The 22314-nt window shown below is 40.4% G+C and overlaps 1 protein-coding gene across 1 annotated transcript in view; it reads right to left on the minus strand.

The window, feature by feature from the left end:
* Positions 1-15684, minus strand: part of IPCEF1 (interaction protein for cytohesin exchange factors 1) — a 36323-nt gene extending 20639 nt beyond the window's left edge. The window contains 5 exon segments of the mRNA XM_010082969.1: positions 1771-1832; positions 4795-4866; positions 6446-6519; positions 15007-15176; positions 15648-15684. Coding sequence (XP_010081271.1) covers positions 1771-1832; positions 4795-4866; positions 6446-6519; positions 15007-15176; positions 15648-15684 — 415 coding nt within the window.
* Positions 15685-22314: the final 6630 nt, after the last annotated feature.

A 22314-nucleotide genomic window follows, 5' to 3' on the forward strand; every position in this document is an offset into this window, starting at 1 on the left:
GGTGGGTTGCTGCTGACCCCACACTCAAGGAAGCTGCTGAAGCACCTGTGACAAAACACGCATAGAAAGACAAGGAGATGTTTGACATCGGAATCAGAATGCCTTTTTCCAAAGGTGAAGTGGGGTACCAGCTTCAAAAGCTGACGAAGTCGTGGCTGTGTTATGTTTATTGCAGGGTAATTAGATAACCTGCCACAGAAGTCATTGAGTGGATTATCTTGTATCTTTCTCTCCTTTTTTTTTTTTTTTTTTTTTTTTAAGATTAGCATGCTGACTCATTTTGAATTGTTTTATAATTCTTGACTTAGCCAACATAACCAATACTACATTTTCATATATTTTTAAAAAATTGTTTTGATGCATAGAATTTTGACCACCCTAATTTTCCATCAAAATTCTCTTTTTTGATAACATGGGCATGTTTGAACACTTCCTCCCTGAGTGCAATTGCCATGCAGTTCTTGCTACACAGCCAAATACTATAGCCCTTTATCCTAATTATCTCTAACTGTTTTGATACAAAATTGGGTTCAAAGAGGACGTAAGCATTTTGCAGGAATTTGGGAGTATGGAAGTTAACAAGTTTCCAGACAAGAAACAAAGAGGAATCTTGAACTGAAAACAAAGAAATTTATGAGACCTGATGAATCTCCAGAAATTGGTGGTATCCATGTTTACCAGTCCCAAAGCTGCTTTTAATGGCAGAGTATAAATGGAGTCAGAGTATAAACAGAACCAGATCAGACTAATCAATATTGGCATTACATGTCCAAAGCCTGAACATAAACCACAACCTTATTCTGGGAAACAGCAGAAGGGATGAAGAGATGAGCATTTCAGTGCTTAGACAAAATGACTGCATCACCTAAGTGTTCATACTACTACAACTACCAGTTTCTTCTTCATAATGCCAGCTCCTTCACAACCTGAGCAGTTCTAAAAAAGGCACTGAGCACCAATACTCTAAAAATGGAGGGTCAAAAACCCAGAAGAAGATACAGATTCCTCAGGTCACAGTCCATCCCTGGTTTGCTAACACAGTACTGCCCACAACACTTCTTCTAAACCAGCTCCCATCACATATGTCCTCACCAGCAGCTTTTCCAAGTGTTCTGACAGGTGACTTGCTTTGTCCTCTACTCAGATTTGTGATTTGAGTGCAGGTATTCTCTCAACAAAAAATTCTGATAGGTGTTTGTGCAAATTAAAACAATAAATGAAGGGGTAATTATCTTTTAAAATTACTCATTCTACAATGAACTCTTGGACTTTTCTCAGAAGGAAATTGTAGGCTTCAGTACACCACTACTAGTCCCACCCCCCCGCAACATTGCTGTTGTTGAAACCCCCAGAAATTGAGGAGACAGTAGGGACAGGTTTATATTGCACAAGATGTTCCCAAGCTATCAAGCTCCCGTGCCATAGCACAACTCTTGTAATATAACTTATCAACTGAAAACCCAGAGTAGCACAGCTGTTTCTCTTCACACTTGGTAGGCTTAGCAAGCCAGCAAACTGCCAGAAAGTGCTTACACACCTCTCACAAGATCACCGAGTGTCTCTCAGTGGCACTGTTTCTCACCATTGTTTATTTTTCTGTGATTACTCTGTGCAGTGTCAGTGTGGTTTCTCCGAGTTCAGTTGGCAGACAGACCCAAGTTGATAATTTAAAAGAAAGAAAAGAGCTGACAAAAATATGGCCAAGCAAAAAACTGTGACGAACACGATGTAGTTACACACTGAAACCACCATTAGGAGCCAGGAGCCTACCTTCCTCATTCTTCCCGTTGGGTGCCTGAGGGTCTATAGCCATCCCCAGCTTACTTAGCCACCTGTGTTTGAAACAGAGGGAATACAGAATTAGGGATGTTTGCATGCTGTTCAGACAGAGTTTTGCCCCTTTCAGGTGTGTTCTGTTACTACATCTATTTTCACTAACCTGAAGATTAAATGTCAAAGTTTCCTCCTATTCCCTAGAACATCTTCTAGAAAGTCACCAGTTACCAGAATACTAATATTCCCCATTGTGAGCAGGACTAATTGCCCAGGACATCTTTCCCTGATCCTGAAAAAAGCACTACTGATAACCAAGGAGTTGCAAATGTATGCGTGCTGTAACACTATGTCAGTGGCTTAGTCCTGCTGTTGAGTTTTCATCTTTCACCTAAGATGAAGCAAAAGGCCCAGCAGCCATAGAAGATGATGTCAGCTGCCTTGGTCAAAGCTATTGTAGCACAGTCTAAGGATCTAAGCCATTTGAATCTAGACTTTCTAACCATTATATACCACTTTCTTTAACTCCCTGTGCACTTTTGGTTTTAGTAAGTCTCACTTCCTGTGTTGCTTTAAGATATTAACAGGCTTTTTTTTTTTTTTTTTTGTTTCTCTGCCTAGGTGGCTGCATTTTTCTAGTGCTAGAAACAATCCCTGGATATACTTTTTGTATATTGTGCTTGCCTGTAGGTCATGCAGATCTATCCAGGTTTTAAGAAACTAATAACTAAAAAAGCTCAAGCCTTTCAAATTAAAACTGAAGGCCTAAGCAGAGAATATATGAAGGGTGGGAATTAAGATTCATAACTCTGAAAAAATATTACATCTGATCTTGATTCTACTGAAACAAAGGGAAATTTGCTAGTAAAATCAGTGTTAAAGTAACTGGTTTTTTAGACTGCGGTATGAACAGTAGAGCCACATAACAATTCAAGAAGAAAAAGTATCACTTCTGTGAGAGTGGAGTATTGACTTTCTTCTAACAGTTAATCATAACAGATTTTTTTTTTAATTAAAAAAAACTAAACAAAATGAAAGGCTTGCTAAAAAATATAGGACTTAATTAACCACAAGGTCAGACAGATCACTAGTAACCATGTGCAACAGGCCAGGGAAATGCATGCTTCTAGACAGGACATTTACTTTCCATGTGTGCATGACAATGGCAAATACATGCTAAATTAATGAAGCAAATGACTGTATTAATAAATGCACTGTTGGTATAATATATATATATATATGCATGAACAGTTACAAAAGGTCATGATCCGTCGAGCATTTATGCACACCAGTAACTCAACACAGGCAAATGCCCCAGTGGGTTCAGTGGAACCACTCACATGCACGTGTATTGGCGGGACTGCAGCCAAGAGAACAGATGTCTTTTAGTCTGTTTTGACAAATGCGTGAGTATCCGTGTACTTTATGTATTAAATGCATGTATTTTATACTTTGCCAAGGAAAACATCATCAGTTACAACAGTGAGGAATTAGTGCAGTATAATGCAAGCTGCTCTAACTCTAGGCTACTTAGCTTTAAGCCAAAATGAAATTTACTCAAGAAGTGGAGTTTGAAGAAAATCATTCTGGGGCCATAAAAGCTGAGACACCTGCACAGATTTCAATCACTCTCTCACATGAGACTAAACATTTCAAAAGTGTCATTAAGACACTGAGAATTTCCAGCTGGGCTCCAAACTGGTTTTTAGCACTCACTAATATCATAGATTACCTCTAATTTTCCTTTTCCTTCTCCCTACATCCTTCCCTCTCTTCTCTCTCAACCAGGGTTACTCTCTTGACAGAAATATTTCTTTCCAGCAGTCCCTCATTCTCAGTCATCCTCAGCACATCTGCCTCAAGAACTTCTCACTCCATTCAGGAGCTCCAGTAGGAAATGCAGCAAAACAGAAACAGATGGTTATCTCCCCACCAGTATGCACTGTGCTGCTCCAAGTTGCAAAGGACAACGCATCCTTTCCATCTATATTTTCTTGTATGCATCCATAGAGTACAGATTTATGAATATATATGTACGTACACTAGTGTTGTATCATGCATTTCTGTATCTGTAGCCCTTTTGGAAGGTCACACACATTCTCTCAATCTCTATCCTTTTCTGTTGTAGTAAATACGCGTGAGGTCTCCTCTTTGCAGAGGAAAAGAACAGTCAATGCCCTGTGAAGAACCTCATAAAGGTCACCGTCAGAGCCACGATTAAAATCCTGACCCGACTGTCATAGGAGCTCTCTTCCCATTTAAATTGTACTGCCTTGTATCCAGTATAAGGCCATTTAATGCAATAGCATTATGAACAGAGTGCAACCTGAAGTAAAAAAGACAAAGATATGAGATGTATCTAAATCAGACAGAACTGGATCAATAGCAAGTAATATCTATTTGTGATAGCTCAGGGATTTCTAAAATGGCAGTTTCATATCCCTTTTTACTTCTTGCATTAAAAACTGCATGAATGAATTGTTGCTCTTAAGGACATTTGTGGAAAGAAAATTCTCATCTGTCATGAGGATCACTTAACTGCAACACAGTTTGGTGGTGAAGTAACTACTTACTTACATTAAAGTAACAGCCCTTTCTATCCCTTTAACCCTCCTCGTTAATAGACATGCTACTCTGAAAGCAGACAATATTATATTCTAGTCCTAGATCACTTCTGGCACAAAACCATATTAAGCTTTTCCCTCTTTCCTTTATTCTCTCACTTCTCCCAGGGTGATGAACTTGCTATCAACCCTTTGTGCCTTGCTAACAGAAAGGGATTTATACCAGCAAATGTTGGAAAGATTAGTATCAAAATCAGGCTAATGATGCGATTCTGATTTCAACTGTCATTAGTTAACAAACAGCATCTTCCTTCTCTACAATGACCAGAGAACAAAACAGACTCAGTAATTCCCCAAATAACGTTATCAACAACCACTTGACAATGAGAGAAGGAACTTTCAAAGGGTGTTCTCAGGCATGAAACAGGATGAAACATGGCCAGTCGCTCCTACTTACGTATTCATTTCCAGAATATTTTCTGCTGCAAAATAAAACGTCTTGATCTGTGGGTGGCTGATCTTAATAGCACTTGAAGAAAAGAAAAATAGAAGAGATATGAAGAAAACTAGTTTACATAAGAAAAGAAAACAAAGCTGAATGAATGATTTAAAACATTTATTCACTCCACTATATTAATCCAGATCAGTTTATCCATCCATATAGCTCTTTCCTTAAAACGGTAGTCTATTTTTACCTCATTTCCTAGGCCACACATTATTTAGAGGGTATAAACTACAGGAACTAAAAAGGAAGGGATGAAGAATAAAACAAAGACTTTCATTATGCCATTACATAATTCAGTTGTGTGCCCACATCTCAGATACTGTGTGCAGCTTTGCTTCCCCCAGCTCAGAAAAGCATAGTAAACCTGGAGAAGGTTCAGGGAAAGGTCCAGGGGTGACCCAAGGTATGGAACAGCTTCCATGAGGCTAAGGCCCCACAGCATGGAAAATTGATGGTTGAGAGAAGGGACACACAATAAAATCACAAGCAGCATGCAGTGGGTGAATAGGGACTGACTCTTCCTTGTCTTTTCCAAGACAAGTTTAAGGAGGCACCAAAAACGCAACTAGGGGCAGGTCTGAAACAAACAAAATGGCAGTAGGCCCTTGACATGCCAATAGTTAACCTGTAAGTCTCAGCCACAGACTATGCTTTACTTGAACAGCCGTCAGTAGGACTTTTCAGAGGGTTTTTTTCCTAAAACGCAGTCTACAATCCTGAGACACTGTGGCTTCCCTCTTTTCTTCCTTGTTAGGTGACTGACCCTGTCCCACAGAAGCACACACACTAGTCTCGGTCACTCCTCACAGTTCTCCTAACTTACCCCATCCCAAATAAATGATGAGCTCACATTTTCCTAACAGTCACTGACAGCCAATGGCTGCAGAAGTGACAGGCAACATTTTCTCATGGTCCTGCAATATGTGACTCAACCTTTCTTCTGGGAAAACAAAATGGAGCTCCTCATTCAAAATATCCATCCTCTTTCTTTGGAGAACCCCACAGTCTCAAGAACACCTACAGCTAATGTCAGTGTGAGACCCAAACAGAAGAATGAAGGCTTTCTCTTGAGCGACAGAGTAAAAACCATGCTGAGCTTTACAACTGTTGAACAGCAGCAACATCCCTCCAAGCCTTTGACGTGTACTCAGAAGCAGCTGGAAGTCAGTGCTGCCTGTAGAGTTTGGAGAGAATATTTTAAATTTGTACCCTGCTAAAGGAAGTTGCATGGCAGCAGGCTAAAGAATAGTCCCAACTAGGAGGGAAGCAGCATTGCTTGCACCACTGTTGACCTCCCCACCCAAGAGAAGGTACCTAAGTTAGAATACGTCTTACTTGTAATCAGTGAATGGAGAGAAGGAAGAAAAACCCCATTTGCCATACTGATCTGCTTTTTTATTTGTAGTTTTAACATGGCACATTTGACAGAGAATTTTCTAAAATATTTTTGCAATATGGTTTTATTTCAGCAGCTCAATTAATATCTCATTATTTATACAACACAGAGGAGCTCCCCATAGCTTCATTGTCAGGCACTGCTGAGATTCAATTCTTTGCAACGTTATAAAAATCATGCAAAATTGGGAGCAAGAGATAAACTTACTGCTTTTTTTTGCATTCAATGGCTCGGTCCACACTGAAGTCTGTAAGTCTGATGAATCCTTCTGCTTTTTCAGCCTGCAATTAAAAAAAAAAAAATTAAAGTCACCACAACCAACTGGTAAACTACCAGACTCCAATGCTCAAAGACATTTAACATGCAAATGCTTGGTTTTTGACAGCTTTTTATAGTGTGAAAATATATGCACATCACCATGGGGACAGATTAACACCCCATGTTTTGGCTGATATTTGGGAACAAGAAATATTCCTATACCAGCTACTGTTTGTGCAAGCCCTGGATGCCAGAAAGCCACCACTCCTGTTTGTGCAAGGGGCAGAGTATGAGCACAGGATCTGTTGTATGCTTCCAAATATCAAAGTGCCTGGAAAGAGGAAGGATCCTCAACTCCTACAATAGTGCTGAGGTAGATTCCCCCTGCTCCTCACCTCAAAGCATTTGTATCAGAGCACCCTTATCTAGTATTTGTGATTAAGGTATAAATCTGAAATTGCCAAGGACAAAATTTAGGTTTGGATCAAACCAGGACTAAAAACAGTGAGAAAGTGGAGGAACCCAGTTCCTTTGCAGCCATCAGAGATCACACAACTTCTTTTGACAAAGAGACCAGCATGCTTTGTTCATAGACCACAGAAGAAGAAACTGCTGACCCTCAGCTCTAAAATCAGGAGCCTCTCAAAAGAGGCAGATGACATAAGAGAGAACAAATAAGGGTCTGGATGTTATATACAACCTTAAAGGAGCACTTGTTCCATTATACAGCACCACATTTACTGATGTATATTTGAAAAATACATGTCTATAGCAATGGGAATTCAAAAGCAACCCAAAATGATCCTAGGAAGAGATGAAGGGTGTCCGCCAGGTAACTCTACCATGGACCATTTCATAGCATCACCTATATACGCCTGTACACGAGCAAGGCAGAGGCAATACGGGCTGCTCCCACACCAGAAGGTGAAATGGTGCGAGGGGCTGGTCCCACACAGATGAGCTCTGTTGTTGAACACTGCAAACCAGCCTCAGGTGGCTTTGGCCACCCAGCTATCACCTCCCCTCCCCCCCACTCACAAAAATTTACAGGCATGGTACAGGAGATAGCAAAAGCCAGGCAGACATTTACAGCACACTGTTTATATGCAGTCACCCCTTTCTGGATAGGGGAGGGCTTACTGAGCATTGGCATCTCTGTTCTGGGTCAGCTGGACTCTGTCAGAGAGCAGCTCCAGCAAAACTGAAGTTAGCAGTTATCCTCAAATCCCTGTTCTTGCTGCCTGCAGCTGAAACATCTTCCTTTGTTACACCTATCTCCGTTCACTTGATCAGCTCCAGTAAGACTAGGACTCCTCCTAAGAGGAGCAACAATGTAGACAAGAGTCTGTAGCACATAATGTCAGGGAAAACTGTACCTCCCAAAATAAATGAAGTGCTTATTCCTGAATCACTTTTTTGTTGCTTGCAGCCCTTATCCCTGGGCACATTAAAATTCTGAAAACGTACACTGAGTTAAAGCAGGTAAAATACACACAATTACAAAGACAGAGGATAAATGAAGATGACTGACAGCATCTCAAGTCACATTATGCGTGAATTGAAGGGACTAAAAAAAGATGTTCATCGAGACACTTCTTTGAGCTTTAATGCTTGGAAGTATGGATCTCTGAGAACAGAAATACGGATACAGAATGAATTTTTCCATGGGTGGCTTCCCTGCACCTCTGCATATCTTTTCTTTGATATACAATAAACCATAGCATAACCATCATTCCTGCAGCTTACATGTATTAAATATTCATAGGAGAGGTTTATATTTTCAATGTTCACAAGTAAATGCTTTTGCCTGCACCAGGAGAAAAAAAAAAAAAAAAAGTGGTAGAAGGGTTGGGGTTTTAAAATTTTCTTTCAGTACAGAAGAAACAATAATGCTTATTATCATCTGGGATAAAATAAATTTTGATTTTGCAATGTGCATTCATTTGTACAGAAATATGTGTATTTACAGTTTTGTGTTTTTAACTTTCTCTGATTATATTTGTACCTGTCAAGCTTGTTTAGAGCCTGGCTTGGGGAGCTTTTGTTTCCATTCGAAAGGTTGGAATTTAGTGAAGCTAAACTCACCGAGACAAAATAGCAATTAACTAAAGAATAAAAAACTAAAAAGATTTTTTTAAAGCCGGGGGGGCATGTGTTTCAATCTATTAGACCTTGAGCTAGTATTTCCATCCCAGATTCATAGTACACTAAGTATATAGGGATGATCAAATGAGTAGGGGTGAAAAAGGAGGAGCTTTATTCATGGGCTGCATTGCACTAAAGATAGAGAACGAACTAGCCTGCATTTCTATACCAAAAAGAGCGATCACTTACTAGAACAAGTGCAGCAAGAACACTGAAATTCCTGTTTGGTTCTCAAGACCAGTCTAAGAACACCAGAAACCAATCTCAAAAAAGCAGTTCATGCGGTATCAAAGCCACTATTACACCCATTGCTGCATGAGAAATGTATACAATGCCAGTTGTTTCTCTGCAGCAACAATCAATAAGCCCAGTTTAAAAAAAAAAAAAAAAAAAAGGAATATACCCAGGTACCTTCTCACCCAAACAACAATAAACCCATGGCCTGAGCCAGGTAAACCATCAGGTGGGTGAGTGGGTGACTAGGGTTTGGGGTAGTTCTTGGCCTTGCACATTACACCTGCAATCACAGCTCAGCCAGTTTCATCTACTGGTACACTGGCCATTGATCTAGACTGTGTCCTATAAATTGCTTAGGGTGCTGCACAGACACTCATGAGGACATTAAGTCCATGCAATGCCATTAGATAAGTCACTGCCTCTGCCATCAATTCATTTTAACTTTATACAAATATTTGATCATTCATGTTTCGTATTGGGCTATTGAATTATCAGGATCCTGTACGCCAGTGTGGGGACATTCACCTGGGATGCTTCTACCCATGCAGAGAAGGAACTTGGACTTGAACCACTCACATATCCAATGAGTAACTAAATTAGAGGAATTCTCTCTAAATTGCTAATGGAAATAGGGCTGTAGGCTTTGATTTCAGCAATTTACATTTACCAGTTTTACAACAAGGAAATCTCCAGATTTCTTATGCAGTATTTGGCATGTTCCAGTTGATAAAATATTATGTTCAGCATGTTCCGGGTTTATATTAATTCTGTCAGTGATTTCACATTTGCTCATTTATAAGAAAAAGTTAATGTTTCATTTTATGTATGAGTGAAAGGAAGGGGGATAATGGTGTGAAGTTTAGGAACTTCAGAAGTTTAGAAATCTTATGAACATTATTACAGTCAGCAAATAGAATTCCAGATGAACACTAGGAACAGAACATGTGGAAGTCATCTGTTTAGTCATTACTGGGATAAAAACGACATTTTAAAACATTAAGAATGTATAGAAATCCTAAGTGTTTTCTTTTCTCTGAAATGTTATCTTTAACATGATTTTAAGCATGCTATTACTTAACTCACACATTTCACTCAAACTTCCTTCAGATTTTATTGCAAAGCTGTAAAATAGCTCTAAAAAACTTAGATTAAAAGAACCTTGACCCATTTCCTATTTAACCAGGATGTTTAAAAGAATAAGCTGTTATCTCTTGCGGCTTTTATGCAGGTTAGCCTAACATATAAATCTGCACTTTTTTGCTATGCCCATTTGTAGGAAAATAATTTCAATAATAACAGTCTCTGCAAATGCTGGGGCAAAAAAGAAAGTAACCACTTTTTCCACAGAAAAAGCTTTTCACTCAAAAAAATTCAAACATATTTATGAAATGTAATGCATAAATCCAATGAAAGAAGCTACTGTCCTTTTTAGCTTACCTCAATACACTGTCTAAATTCTGTGGCTTTAGGAGATTTAGTGAATAATTTAATAGACTTTTTTCAATATTTAAACTGAACGTAATGATGAAGAAAAATTTTTAAAAATAGTGCTGTAGAGTGAAAATATCTAGTTATTGTGGAACAGCTCCAATCTGCAATTCAGGGTACTCCTGATTGCTTCACCACAGTGTTTCAGTACTGCCCCAGAAGCAGTTCAGTCCTCAAGACTTGTTAGTCTTTTTTCTCTCAACCAAGTACAGTGAGACAACCTATAGAACTGTGAACAATTAGTGTAACATATTGGACCAGAGGTCCCCAAAGCCCTCAGCACAATCAACCAACATCAATGACTTTATCATTTACGTAACCAGCAACTATAACTCAAAGGTGAAAAGGTTTCTGTTTTAAAAGACTGCAATTATACAGCTCCTGGAAAAGCTGTAAGAATGAGGAACAATTTAAATGCAGCAAACAAGGAGAAAAAAAAAAAAAAGATAAATAGTGACAGTAGATCACAGCCTGCAACCCTTTGATTTTTTTTTTTTTTCAGATGAATCCCCATGACAACCGTCGTTAACACGTCCTGCAAAACTGTATTTCAACTCTGCTTGGAAACCAGCCAGCTATCCTAAAGGCCCATGAGACAAAGGCATTTAGTCCTGTCCCTTTCCAGCCATCACTATCCAACACAGTCACAACAAGCACAAGGAGGCAGGAGCCTGGGTTACATGTGGATGATCTCCCCCCCACCACTCCTCTTCCTATGCAGAAGTACTGATTCCTTCCAGAGTTTCGGTACAAGAATTAAAACTGCTAAAGGGGCTGGCAGGATCACACTGTCCTCTTTAAGTATTTGTCAAGACAGCTGCCTGCTGAGAGCAGTACTCGAAAGAGGGAATCAAACATCAATGAAGAGCAGTTGTCCAAAGAGTCCGGGGTTCCTGAATGCAACTAGAAAGTCTGACTGCTTGGATCCATTTTCTGAATTACTGTGAAAACCAACCCTTCTGTGTTTCTTCCTAGTCTGAACAGTTTTCTCTTGCCAGACTGGGGGTGCAGCCATGCTGCAAAAAAGTTTACCTGCCTCATACGGTATGCATGTTTTATACAAAAAGTGCACATGGGAAGAGGTTTGAGGGCAGTCTACCCAAGGCTGCTGAGACCACCGGGGCCCTAACTTCAGCACTCCCAGTACCTCAGCTAGCCAGTCAAAAGCTAATCTGGATTTACCTGTGTTCTCTGGTTTGCTGTCAGTGAAGGAGAAGCTTGACTCTCAGGGTGCCTAATCTGCTATTGCTGACCCTTCTCAGGATTTCTTTTTTCCTCTTTTCAGCTGTGGCTTTTCCAATGTATTTCATGTTAAACTGAAAGAACTACTGTCTGCAAACATCACCACAAGTGTCTTATATTGCCTCTCCCAATCTGCTGCTGGTGCAAGACCCAGAACCAGAGTGGCTTGAAGGCAAATTAAATCTGAGCAACAGAAACATCCAGAGCTTCAGAGGCGCCTGATGACACACTTCACTGAGAAGATGATGTCAGCTGAGGTTACCTACCCAAATACAGGACAATGCATGTTCCCATACAAATTCCACCCACTCCCTATTTTCTCCATCTCCATTAGAAAAAAAAAAGGTTAGGTCCAGCACCCCGTTGCTATGCTACAGTTGCCAGTGTCTGGTTGACTGCAGTTTCCACACAGCCATGAACAAAACATGCTAATTTCTCACAAGAAGGAAACTGGTCAGGCAGAGCTACAGGCAGCCAGTGTGCCCCAGTTCCTTCAACCTCAGCCCCGCTCCTCCACCACCACCTTTTGCTTCAGCCTCAAAGAGGAGCTGTCACAGGAAGCTTCAGGCATGTCAGGAGCAGTGCTCCTCCTCTTTCATCACAACTGGGAAGAACTTAAGGTTTCCATCTTGGATGCCCTGTTGGGAGCAAAGATTAACTCCACCGAAGGCAGTGGAAGTGCAGGCAGTATTAAAGCCAGGCCAAATACAGAAGTAAAAAGAAATATCAAGCAAGCCAGTGAATACATCTCTGCTATTACTGCTTCATCAGTCTAAAGGTGAAAATATCTATGAAAACACAACGCATCTAACTCATCTCAGATACAACCCTGGAGCATGGCTCTGGTGTCATCAATGTAAGTAAACAGATCTTAGCAAAGGACACCTCCTCTCCTTCCCACACCCCGTAGTCACTGCCATTCTGCAAACATTGCCCAAATCTACAGTTGTGCAGAGGCTGCACTTTAAGTTGTCCAAAGAAACCTCAGGTTTTTAAAGTAACAAGGTGTGAGAGTGTCAGCAGAATTTGAAAACAAAGAGATGCTACCAGCTAGCATGTTTACAAGAACTGTGATAGGTGAGAAGTCAGGGCTGGCATAAGCCACGAGTATTTTGAAGCTGTATGAGCTCTTCAGAACATATGGAATACACGTACAGAATGAGTCTGCAACCTGCTCTTCAGCTTTGTTCATTTTGAGGCAGTCAGCAACAGCCAGAAAGCAGGCATGGACTAAAAGGATGAGTTAACCCAAATGAAGAATAATGTCTAGGAGCACTGGGATCAGCATGGCCATGGCTTCTCTGGATCCCAAGAGGGGAATTTAGCCAGGCCACAGCAACTAAAGGAAGCACAGTGCTTTGCACTTCTCCCCCACCACCCTTCTCTTCCTGGAAAGCAAACTTTGCCTGGTCTTTCCTTGTTTTATTTCCTCCCAGCTTGCTTAGTCCTCAGAATAATTCCTCTCTGACACTTCCCATGTCTAAAAGGCACATCAGCCAGCCAGCTCACCTTTCTTAACACTGTTTGGCCAGAAGTACAACCGCAACCAGAGATTTAGAGCAGTCAATGTTAATAAGGGTTTACAGGGTATTAATTACACCAGTGGGTATATCTGCCAGGCCATGTCTTTCAAGTAGAGATATTGTAAGCATTAGGAAAACAAGGCCTTTTATTTATCTCTGTGCCCCATCCCCCCACACACATTTTTTCCTATTTATTTTCTCTCTTTTCTTTCTCTCATGCATGTTATTTGACTTGGTCTTGAAAGGAAGCTAAATCAGGCTGCCACAAAAAACAACAGCCCAAGGCCAGCAGAGTTGTTTTCACTTTCTCCCCAAAAAGAATAGCTAATACCAAAGTTTTTATTCTGTTAACAAAAAGCCAACACTGTACCCACAAGTGAAGGGAGAATGTGAAATGCTCTTTAGATGAGTAAAGTTCTGTTTAGGGTTTTGGGATTCTTTTTTAATGGTTTAAACTGTTTCATTTATTCCCTGAAACAGGTAGAAAGACTTTAATGGGGATTACTGCAATAGAATTAAACAAGAGGAAACAATCCAGATTGCATTTAATTTCTTAAAATGTTCTAAGATTTAATAAGCTTTTCTTTAATATTTTTTCCTTTGCTGGGTCTGGGACATACTAATTTCCAGAGCAGTCCATTTGCATTTAGGAAACCTGATGCCCATCCAAAATTCCACACTCAAGCAGCTAAGTTTCAACCTGTGTCATTGCTAGCATCCCCTAATCCTCTGCACACCCCGATTCTGAGCTTTGTCAGTCCCTCATTTGAACGTGGCAGAAGCTTTTTTACAGGTAGCAGTTCAAGACAGCAAAGTGAAGGGAATAGTTATGTCTGAATCTTCCCAGGACACGCAAGCCATGCTCTCTGCCCAATCAAGCTGAGAGGTAGCAAACAGCCAGGAACAAAACCAGCTGTTCTCTAGGACTCAGTGCTTCTTTGCACTCATCCATAACCTTTCATTAAAAGGGTTACTTCGGATGTCTCATTATGTCTTCCCCCCACCCCTTTTTCAGCTTTCAATTCGTAGTTTCTTCAATTGATTACAGGCGTTCAGGGCCTGCTGTTCTTTGTCTCAGACGATTTCCCACTTGCACTGGAAGTGGAGTAGGCTACTTGGGCTGGACCAGCTGCGGGAGAAAAGCTATCTGTACTGGCTGTCCTGAGGAAAGCTCATCTTCTAAACAGAAAGCTGGACCTTGAATTTGAAGCGCTCTGTCCTCTTTCAGATTTGACTTTTTAGCATTGAGTCATCAGAGCAGGAAGTTAAAAATCAGCAGAACATGGGAACCTTTAATTACAATGCTCTGGATGAGACATCAGCAAGACCAGTAGTAAAAACTTCACCAACTGACAGTGCTCATATCTGCAATCCTAAATGTGAAAACTGGGGGGGAAAAAAAGAAAGGAAAAAACCCAAACAAAAAAGCAAACAAAGAAACAGAATTATCTCAGTGTGGAAGGGGACAGAAAGAGAAGCAGGAGAGACATTTCTTAAAATTAAACTAATTAGGAATAAAGAAGCATTCCTGTTTTGAGTCTTGATAGCGAGTGTCTGCAAAGTGCCCAGCCCAGGAAGACCATTCGCAAATTCAAATGCCACCAGTCCCTGTAAAGAGCAGCTCTTTAAAGGGCAGAACAGACAGCAAGTTAACATTTCTCGAGTACTTACTGAACTAGAAAACACATAGTTTTCTGCATGTTTCACATTCCTATAGATGCTTCCCAGATTACAAGAAATGTCAGGGCTGAAAAATAAACCCAGACATTTGTACATCTCCAGGGTGCATTTAAATTGTGACCCCAGTTCCTCTTCCCTCGGTCCCAGCAAATGCTGTTTATTCAGCACCCAGAGCTGGATGGAGGCTGTACTCACCAGCTGACTGCTGTACCAATACAGCGAGGACTCCTTCAGCACACACCAGAACTTTTTCCATTTGTTGCCAATGAAAGCTCCTTTTTCCTTCTTTTTGTAGAGCCATCCTTGGCAATCTGCTTGCCCCAGCTCTTTGCACGATATCCTCCGTCGACTCATTATAAAGAACCCTATGCCATTAAAAAGACAGTTTTCTGCTTGTTTAAAAGTGCATTACCAGGAAAGATGTTGCTGCCAATTAAAGGTATCAACATTACTTAGCAATCTCAGCAAGTCACCTAAGTATATTTTAAGATATGCTCGGAAGTCATTCAGTTTTATAATGGCTGTGACAGTAGCACACATTCATTTAAAAAGCATTCTGATGTGCAGATACAAAGTAGTAAGCTATAGATAAAGCAGACACTAATTAATGCTAAGATAACCATACACGAGTTTTTGTAAATTGAAAAATATCCTTTGATCCTTTTAAGAGAAACATGCATGTATTTCCCTTCACACAGCTGCACTGAAAAGAATACATCTATTTAAGTCAGCTAGAGAAAACTATTATGCCAGTACATGAAAACCGCTAGTGCGTGTGTATGTACAGGCAGCTGATTCTACCTCACGGATTTCCAGCTTTGATTCAATTAACATACCGCAAGGATTTAGTCCAAAGGAACAGCCTGTTGTCATTTTTCTCAGAATCAGTGCAAGAATCAGTGGAGTTAAAAAGCAGCCTTCTACCAGCTGAGTAGCAGTATAAAATCCTCACCCTCCCAAGAATTAGACATAAGAAGAAATTTACAAAAGAGGAACCCAGAAGAGAAAAGAGAAAACAATCTCTCATTACCTTGACTTTTCTTTTTTGTCTTCTGACGCAAGGGAACCTGTAAGAAATGCAGGAAGGAAAGAAAAGAGGAAATTTCAGATTGTGTTGCAACATTTGTGTAGAAAGGGGAGGGGGAAGCTAGGGAAGGACGTGGTGGTGATGCTGGTGGTATATGCAGGATGAAAACACATAACCCGCTCGCTGCTGAAGGGACGTTAGTAGCTGAAGCATAAAACGTGTTAATTAAAATTGATGTAGATCTAGTTGAGCAAGAGCAAACATAACTCTATTATACACGTGTCTATCTACTTGTGCTTCCTGTTTCACACCCACAGGCAGCTTCTACTTTGCTACGTGTTTGCCTGAATAGTATTGTGTGTTCAGAAGTTAAAAAATAGAACTCCAGCATTTCAATGCTTATTACACTCCATGAGGAAGATTTACAAACATGGGGAGATTAAAAATACATGCCAGGTGTTTGATTGACCTTTAGCTTGTTCCAAGCAATCCTGAGACAAGGGAAAAAAAAAAAAAAAAAAAGGATATCCCAATCCTTTTTTTTTTTTATTTAGTGCAGAAAGTGTATTTCCTCCTACATAAGAGTTTCATAATACTTATTAAAAAAATAAATTACACAAACCTGGCTGATTATCCAAACTGTAAAACATAAATATGCCAGAAGCTTGCCATGCCATATATGAGAGTTTTAGTCACTGCAAAAATAACATGATTGAATTATATTTACTCATTTGCAGTCTATATATTTCATCCCACATAAACACATAGAAAATGAAACAAAAACAGAAGATCACAGACTGAAAGAAGAGGTCATGAGAAACACAAGGTCTGGCGTTCAAAGTAAATTCTTCCCAGACAGGCTGGTTGGTCATGCAATTGTGGACAAAGCACTTGACTTCTCTTTGCCCCAACTTTCCCAGCTCTGGCATGGGAACAAAAGCATTCACCTTTTTCTATTTTTAGGAAGGTTTTGAAGCCTCTGGATGACAAATGCTGGATATAAAGTGATGTATGAATTAATATGCTCGGACACAATGTTGCTATGCAAAGCCAGTAACTACCTGATCTGCCGCAGAGCTATGCTATGAACATCCCTAATACAGCCCCTCTGCCAAGCCAGCCAGTTTCTCAGGAAAACAAAACCCCATTTCATATTATTCTTGAAGGATCTGAGGGCTTTTCTCACAGGCAAATTAAAGGTGAGTAAAGCTACACCGTGTGGAAATACTAGTAGAAGAGTCCACTGCCACTAGTATTTACAAGAGCTAGAACTTTCTCTAACCAGTGACCTTTGCAGCATGTATCAGAGCGCAGACCTGCATATTGCAGTCACGGGCTTATCTGGTGCCTATTTGAGGTGACCTGAACAATACACTTGTGGGAGGTTTTACCAGGAATGAATAATCCCAGACTCTTTTACCAGGAATGAATAATCCCAGACTCCTGCTTAATCATCATGTATTCTTTTTTCCTTTTTAATTTTTATCCTTTTTTTTTTTCTGCCATTGCCTTTCTCTCTCTCAAGACTATTCTCCATGACAACAGACAAGGAAAAGCATCGGCTCTATTGGAGGCTCCGCTATTTCCCCATCCTATACGGGCCACCCTTCATTCTGAAGAAAGTAATGCCCTGTCTAGGATACATGGACATAATATATGGCCTCAGTGAATCAATGGGTCAAGAGCAGTCACACTAATTACTTTCCTTTAGAGGTACCCAAAGTGGTATTAAGAAAAGCAAATATGAATCAGCTCTCCTTGCACAAAAGCTATGTGTTGGGCCAATGTCACATCTTTGCCATCATACATCAGTGGGGTCATTTAGTCTTTAACCAACATCAAGTCGTACAAACAAGAAGAGCAACACCAAGGCAGGATGTGGCTCTCTGTAAACCCCCAAGGGAGAAGCAGATCTTTCCACTAACCCTATTGATGATTTGAAGCAAACCAGCATGGTCTATGGGTCATCTGTCAAGAAAATGTTAATATCCATATTATGTAAATCATCTGTTAGGGTCTGCTTTATATACAGACTGAGGAAAAAAATCATTACCTAGTAAGAGCTCAAGGTAGCAAAAAGAATTTACAAACATGCATTTATTATTCAGCAGCAATGATGGCATCCTGCTGCAAGTTGACAGGGGTGATGAATCCCCATTTCTTCATATTTTGTGGGAGGAGTTGGAAAATTAATGGGGGAAGGAACGACAGTTTCCCCAGCCAGCACTGCTTTTAGTCCGCCTGGATAAAATCAGTGATAAACCTATAATAAAAACATTGCTGAGTCAGATTTCATTAATTAAGATACATTTATGGCTTCTTTCTCAGTATTCCTGAAAGCTAAAGTAAGTTTTCAACAAATTAATCCTAAACCTGGAATTCAGCAACTTTAAAATGTTTTTAGTGCTGTTCAGAAGCCCAGCATCATCTTGTAAAAAAAAACATTTGTTTTGTTCTGCACAAGAGAAGTCTCTAATCCCAGACTTCAGCGATGAAATCCACTGCTATTCACAAAATTGCCTTCCCAAATTTTGTTGATTTATGAATAAACAAAAACAACCCCTTTCACCAAAGCACCAGTTTTTGGAGTTAGATGGATATTTTATGAAATAAACACAGTTTTCAGTAAAATTGCTTTCATCTTAAACCAACAGAAAACCTGTATTTAAATGAATCTACCATAAAAATAATAAAATGCCTCACCAACAGGATTTGCACGCAGTTTTCTACAAGAATACAACACATTAACAAGTCTCCAGTGGCAAACCTTTCCTCAAGAAGGAAATTCAGGTTTCCTTCTCTGAAAACTGGCTTATGAGAGTCAACAATCTTTAATTTCAGTGAGCCTGGATGAACAGTGTTTGAGATATACTTTTACGTTTCACCCCTAATAAGACACTTCAACACCAGTGCAGAACAAAGAGAAAACTGTGGAAGGCAGAGTTATTTCCAGTAAACCCACTGCTATTGACCAGGGGCATAACAGCAGTTTCAGATGTGAATGTACTGTAACTACCAGATATTGTCACTGGAACAATCCGAAACCTAACCAAATGTCATGATTTTACTATGCTGCTGAAAAAGTTTCTCTATAAAGCTCCATTTCCTGATAGCAAATGATTTATTTCATTATCACAGGTTCAACGGGAAAAAAAAAAAAAAAAGAAAAAAAAAAAGAATCAGATCTATTTCTAGCTCCTGTTACCAGGAAAAATCCAAAAGCAATAATCCTTGGAAAGCTCTGAAAAAAAAAATGCAAAATGTTACAGTTATTTGCAGCTTTAGGAGGGTTGTCATTTTTGTGCAAGGCTAGCAATACAGGCTAGGTTTTCATATTTTTTATTAGGTTTTGGTTTACTCATCAGTTTACTGAGGCCTGCGGGCTGAGCAGGATAGGATAACGGTCCTGCAGGGCAGCAGAGGCTTCAAGCTCGCTATCCATTACTCCTCCACTTGGCAAATAGACCTGTATTGGGTTTGTGTGGCAAGGTTTTGGAGGGGGGTGAGAAACAACTCTGCAGACCCCAAGGCCAGTGAAGGAGTGGAGGAAGTGCTCCAGGCGCTGGAGCAGAGATTCTCCTGCAGCCCGTGGTGAGGCAGCTGTTCCCCTGCACACATGCAGGGGACCAAAGATCTACCTGCAGCCAGGGAGGACCCCACGCCGGAGAAGGCAGATGTCTGAAGGAGGCTGTGACCCCATGGGAAGCCCAGGCTGGAGCAGGCTCCTGGCAGGGCCTGTGAACCCGTGGAGAGAGAAGCCCATACTGGAGCAGGTTTGCTGGCAGGACTTGTGATCCCATGGGGGACCCCCTCTGGAGCAGTCTGTGCCTGAAGGACTACACCCCATGGAAGGGACATCCAGAACTGAACACAGCGCTCCAGGTGTGTCCTCAGCAGTACTCAATAACGGGGAAGGATCACTTCCCTTGACTTGCTGGCAATACTTTGTCTAGTGCAATCAAGGATCCCTCTCAAGCACAGCTAAAGGGTGCTTGACCATCCCTAATCAGGCGGAGCTGCATCAAAGGCTCCAGGTAGTCTGGGTTCAGGGCAGCTGATCACACTCATTAGAAGCTGCTACAGCTTCCTCGGGCCCAAATCCTTGTGGCTCCTCATACCTTGTCCTTGCCTGACAGCAAAGATTTGCAAATATATATCATAGAGGCTACATGTTTCCAGCCTCCCTTCTGAATCGGTAACCTTCAGAAGTCGTCACTGGAAACCAAACTTGGGTGGGCAGCATCCCCTTGGGGAGCTGCCAGGAGAAGTCGAGGATCGCCCCAGGAGATGCTTCTGACTTGAGACTTGGGGGATTGCAGACTGCAGACTCCCCAGGAGAAAAAAAATGGGACAAAATAGGTGGATGGGGCTGTTTTGGGGAAAAGAGAAAAATTGTTCTACAAGCAAAAGCAGGGGCAATGTGTAATGCTGAGGACCAGACTACATGTCTCATTAAGTTCAACTCACAATGTATGAATCTGAGAAGGTACCAAAGGCAGCTATAAAACATGGTCCAACTTCTACAGAGCTATGTTTTCACTAAGCTTTCGCAAGGTTTGACAGCGGTGTGGCTAAGAAAATCCTTTGCTGAGCTCATGCGTCCTAAGTTACTGCTTTCTCATCTGTTGAGGGGTAGGACTTAGAAGTGGCATCAGGCCCATACAACAGCCATCATTTCACCCTCAGAGCAGAACTGGGGCAGCCTGTGGCAGTCTCACCACTTGGCCCATAAGCAACATCTTGTTTAGATACTGATGTTGTCCACAGTCTTCTGTGATTACAAGGACACAACCCCAACATATGACCTCTTCAGCTGATCAGTAATTCTGTCAGAACTTCAATTATACTTACGAGAGCGTTGCCATCAGCTTCCATGAATGGTTTCAAAGCTTATGGGGAAAGCTGTAAAAAGAGAAAGTTTTGTTTAGTTAAGTTCTGTATTATATTTTTGTAAAACATAAGTCTTGGCAGTAGAGTAAAAAAAAAAGTGTTAATATGCTTGTGACCTGCCAAATTTACCTTCCCCACTCCACCCACCCACTCAAAAAAAAGATCTTTTCCAAAGATAATGCTATGTCATGTGAACTGATTTTAATGAGGTAGAAGTCAACCAGTGATAAGGAACACTAACTCAAAGCTATCCAAACCTTTCTATGAAATAAACAGAATAAAGCTCATGGATGTGGTTGGGCAGTTGCTTTTGTTTTGGGTTGGGGTTTGGGGGTTCGGTGGGGGTTTTTTGGGGGTTTTTTGTTTTTGTTTTTGGTTTTTTTTAGGAAGTGCATAAAGAACAAGTAAATAAGGTTGGGGGCAAGAAGAGGAAGTTAATTTTGTTTTTTACTTTGAAACGAATCTATAAGATTTTTATTTCCACTTCATCTGAGTAATTCCCGGTGTTTTCTGGGTATTCTAATTAGCTAATCTGCTCACTGTCTTGAACAGGATGAGATCTCATGCTGGACTACCCATTTTATAATGAACTGCAGTTTTGTGTTCTGGAGAGTAAAATCTGTGCAATCCAACAGCAGACACTAGGGTTTCTTTTCCAAAGATACACAAAGTTAGTAGTTATCCTTTTAGGTGACAGTTCAGGTGATTTCATTCGGTATGCAATCAATAGTAAACCCCCTACTTGATTTCCCTTTGTCTGGTAGAATGGACAGAGGATGAAAGAACTGCCATAGTGTACAAAATGAAGGAAAACATACCAAGTTTTTAGTGCCAGCAACATTCTTATAAAACTCTCCCCTCTGCACATGAAAGAATCATTCAGTGAAACGCAAGAGGGTACAAGACTCTGTTGAAGTGAGCAAGAAAGGATTTCCAGAAATAGAGACACACTTCAGAAGAATTTCTAACAACTTTTTCCTGTTACTAAAACCAGTAGTTTAAGATATGTGCCAATACTCATACATAATATTTGCTTTAGTTTGAAAACAAAATCTTAAATAAGAAAATAAAACCCCACCTACTGGCTTCCAGCAATTTCAAACCAAAAATAGAAAGGCAAACAAATTCGCATTTTTCTGGCTCCCAACAGTTTCTGTTCCAAAATTGAAAGAAACACTTTCTATAAGTGACTCAAATTGAAGTAATATCAATATGAGGAGAGATGTTATAGCAAATAATTTCACAGATGTTTAGAAACCATAGCTAGAATAAACAAGCAGAGGAAACACCTTTAGTTATACAAGCAAATTAACATCAAGCCTCAAATACCGAGCCAGAGAGCAAGGGAATAACAGACCAAATTATAATCATTACTGTGACATATGGCCTTTTTCCTGTCATTTCTTCATTTCATGTGTGCTTTGGGTTTGGGGAGGGTGGGTTGTAATTATACAAACTGCACAGATTTGAATCAGCCCTGGTACGAGGAGCGAGAGGAGAAGCATTAGTTAACTGGCAAGGAAGCATTTCCTCCTGTGTGCTTTGTACTAAAGGAGTTGAAATGGATTTCAGCAGAACTTTCTCAG

This window comes from Pterocles gutturalis, unplaced genomic scaffold (assembly GCF_000699245.1).
Source record: "Pterocles gutturalis isolate BGI_N339 unplaced genomic scaffold, ASM69924v1 scaffold11375, whole genome shotgun sequence".
Lineage (NCBI taxonomy): Eukaryota > Metazoa > Chordata > Aves > Pterocliformes > Pteroclidae > Pterocles > Pterocles gutturalis.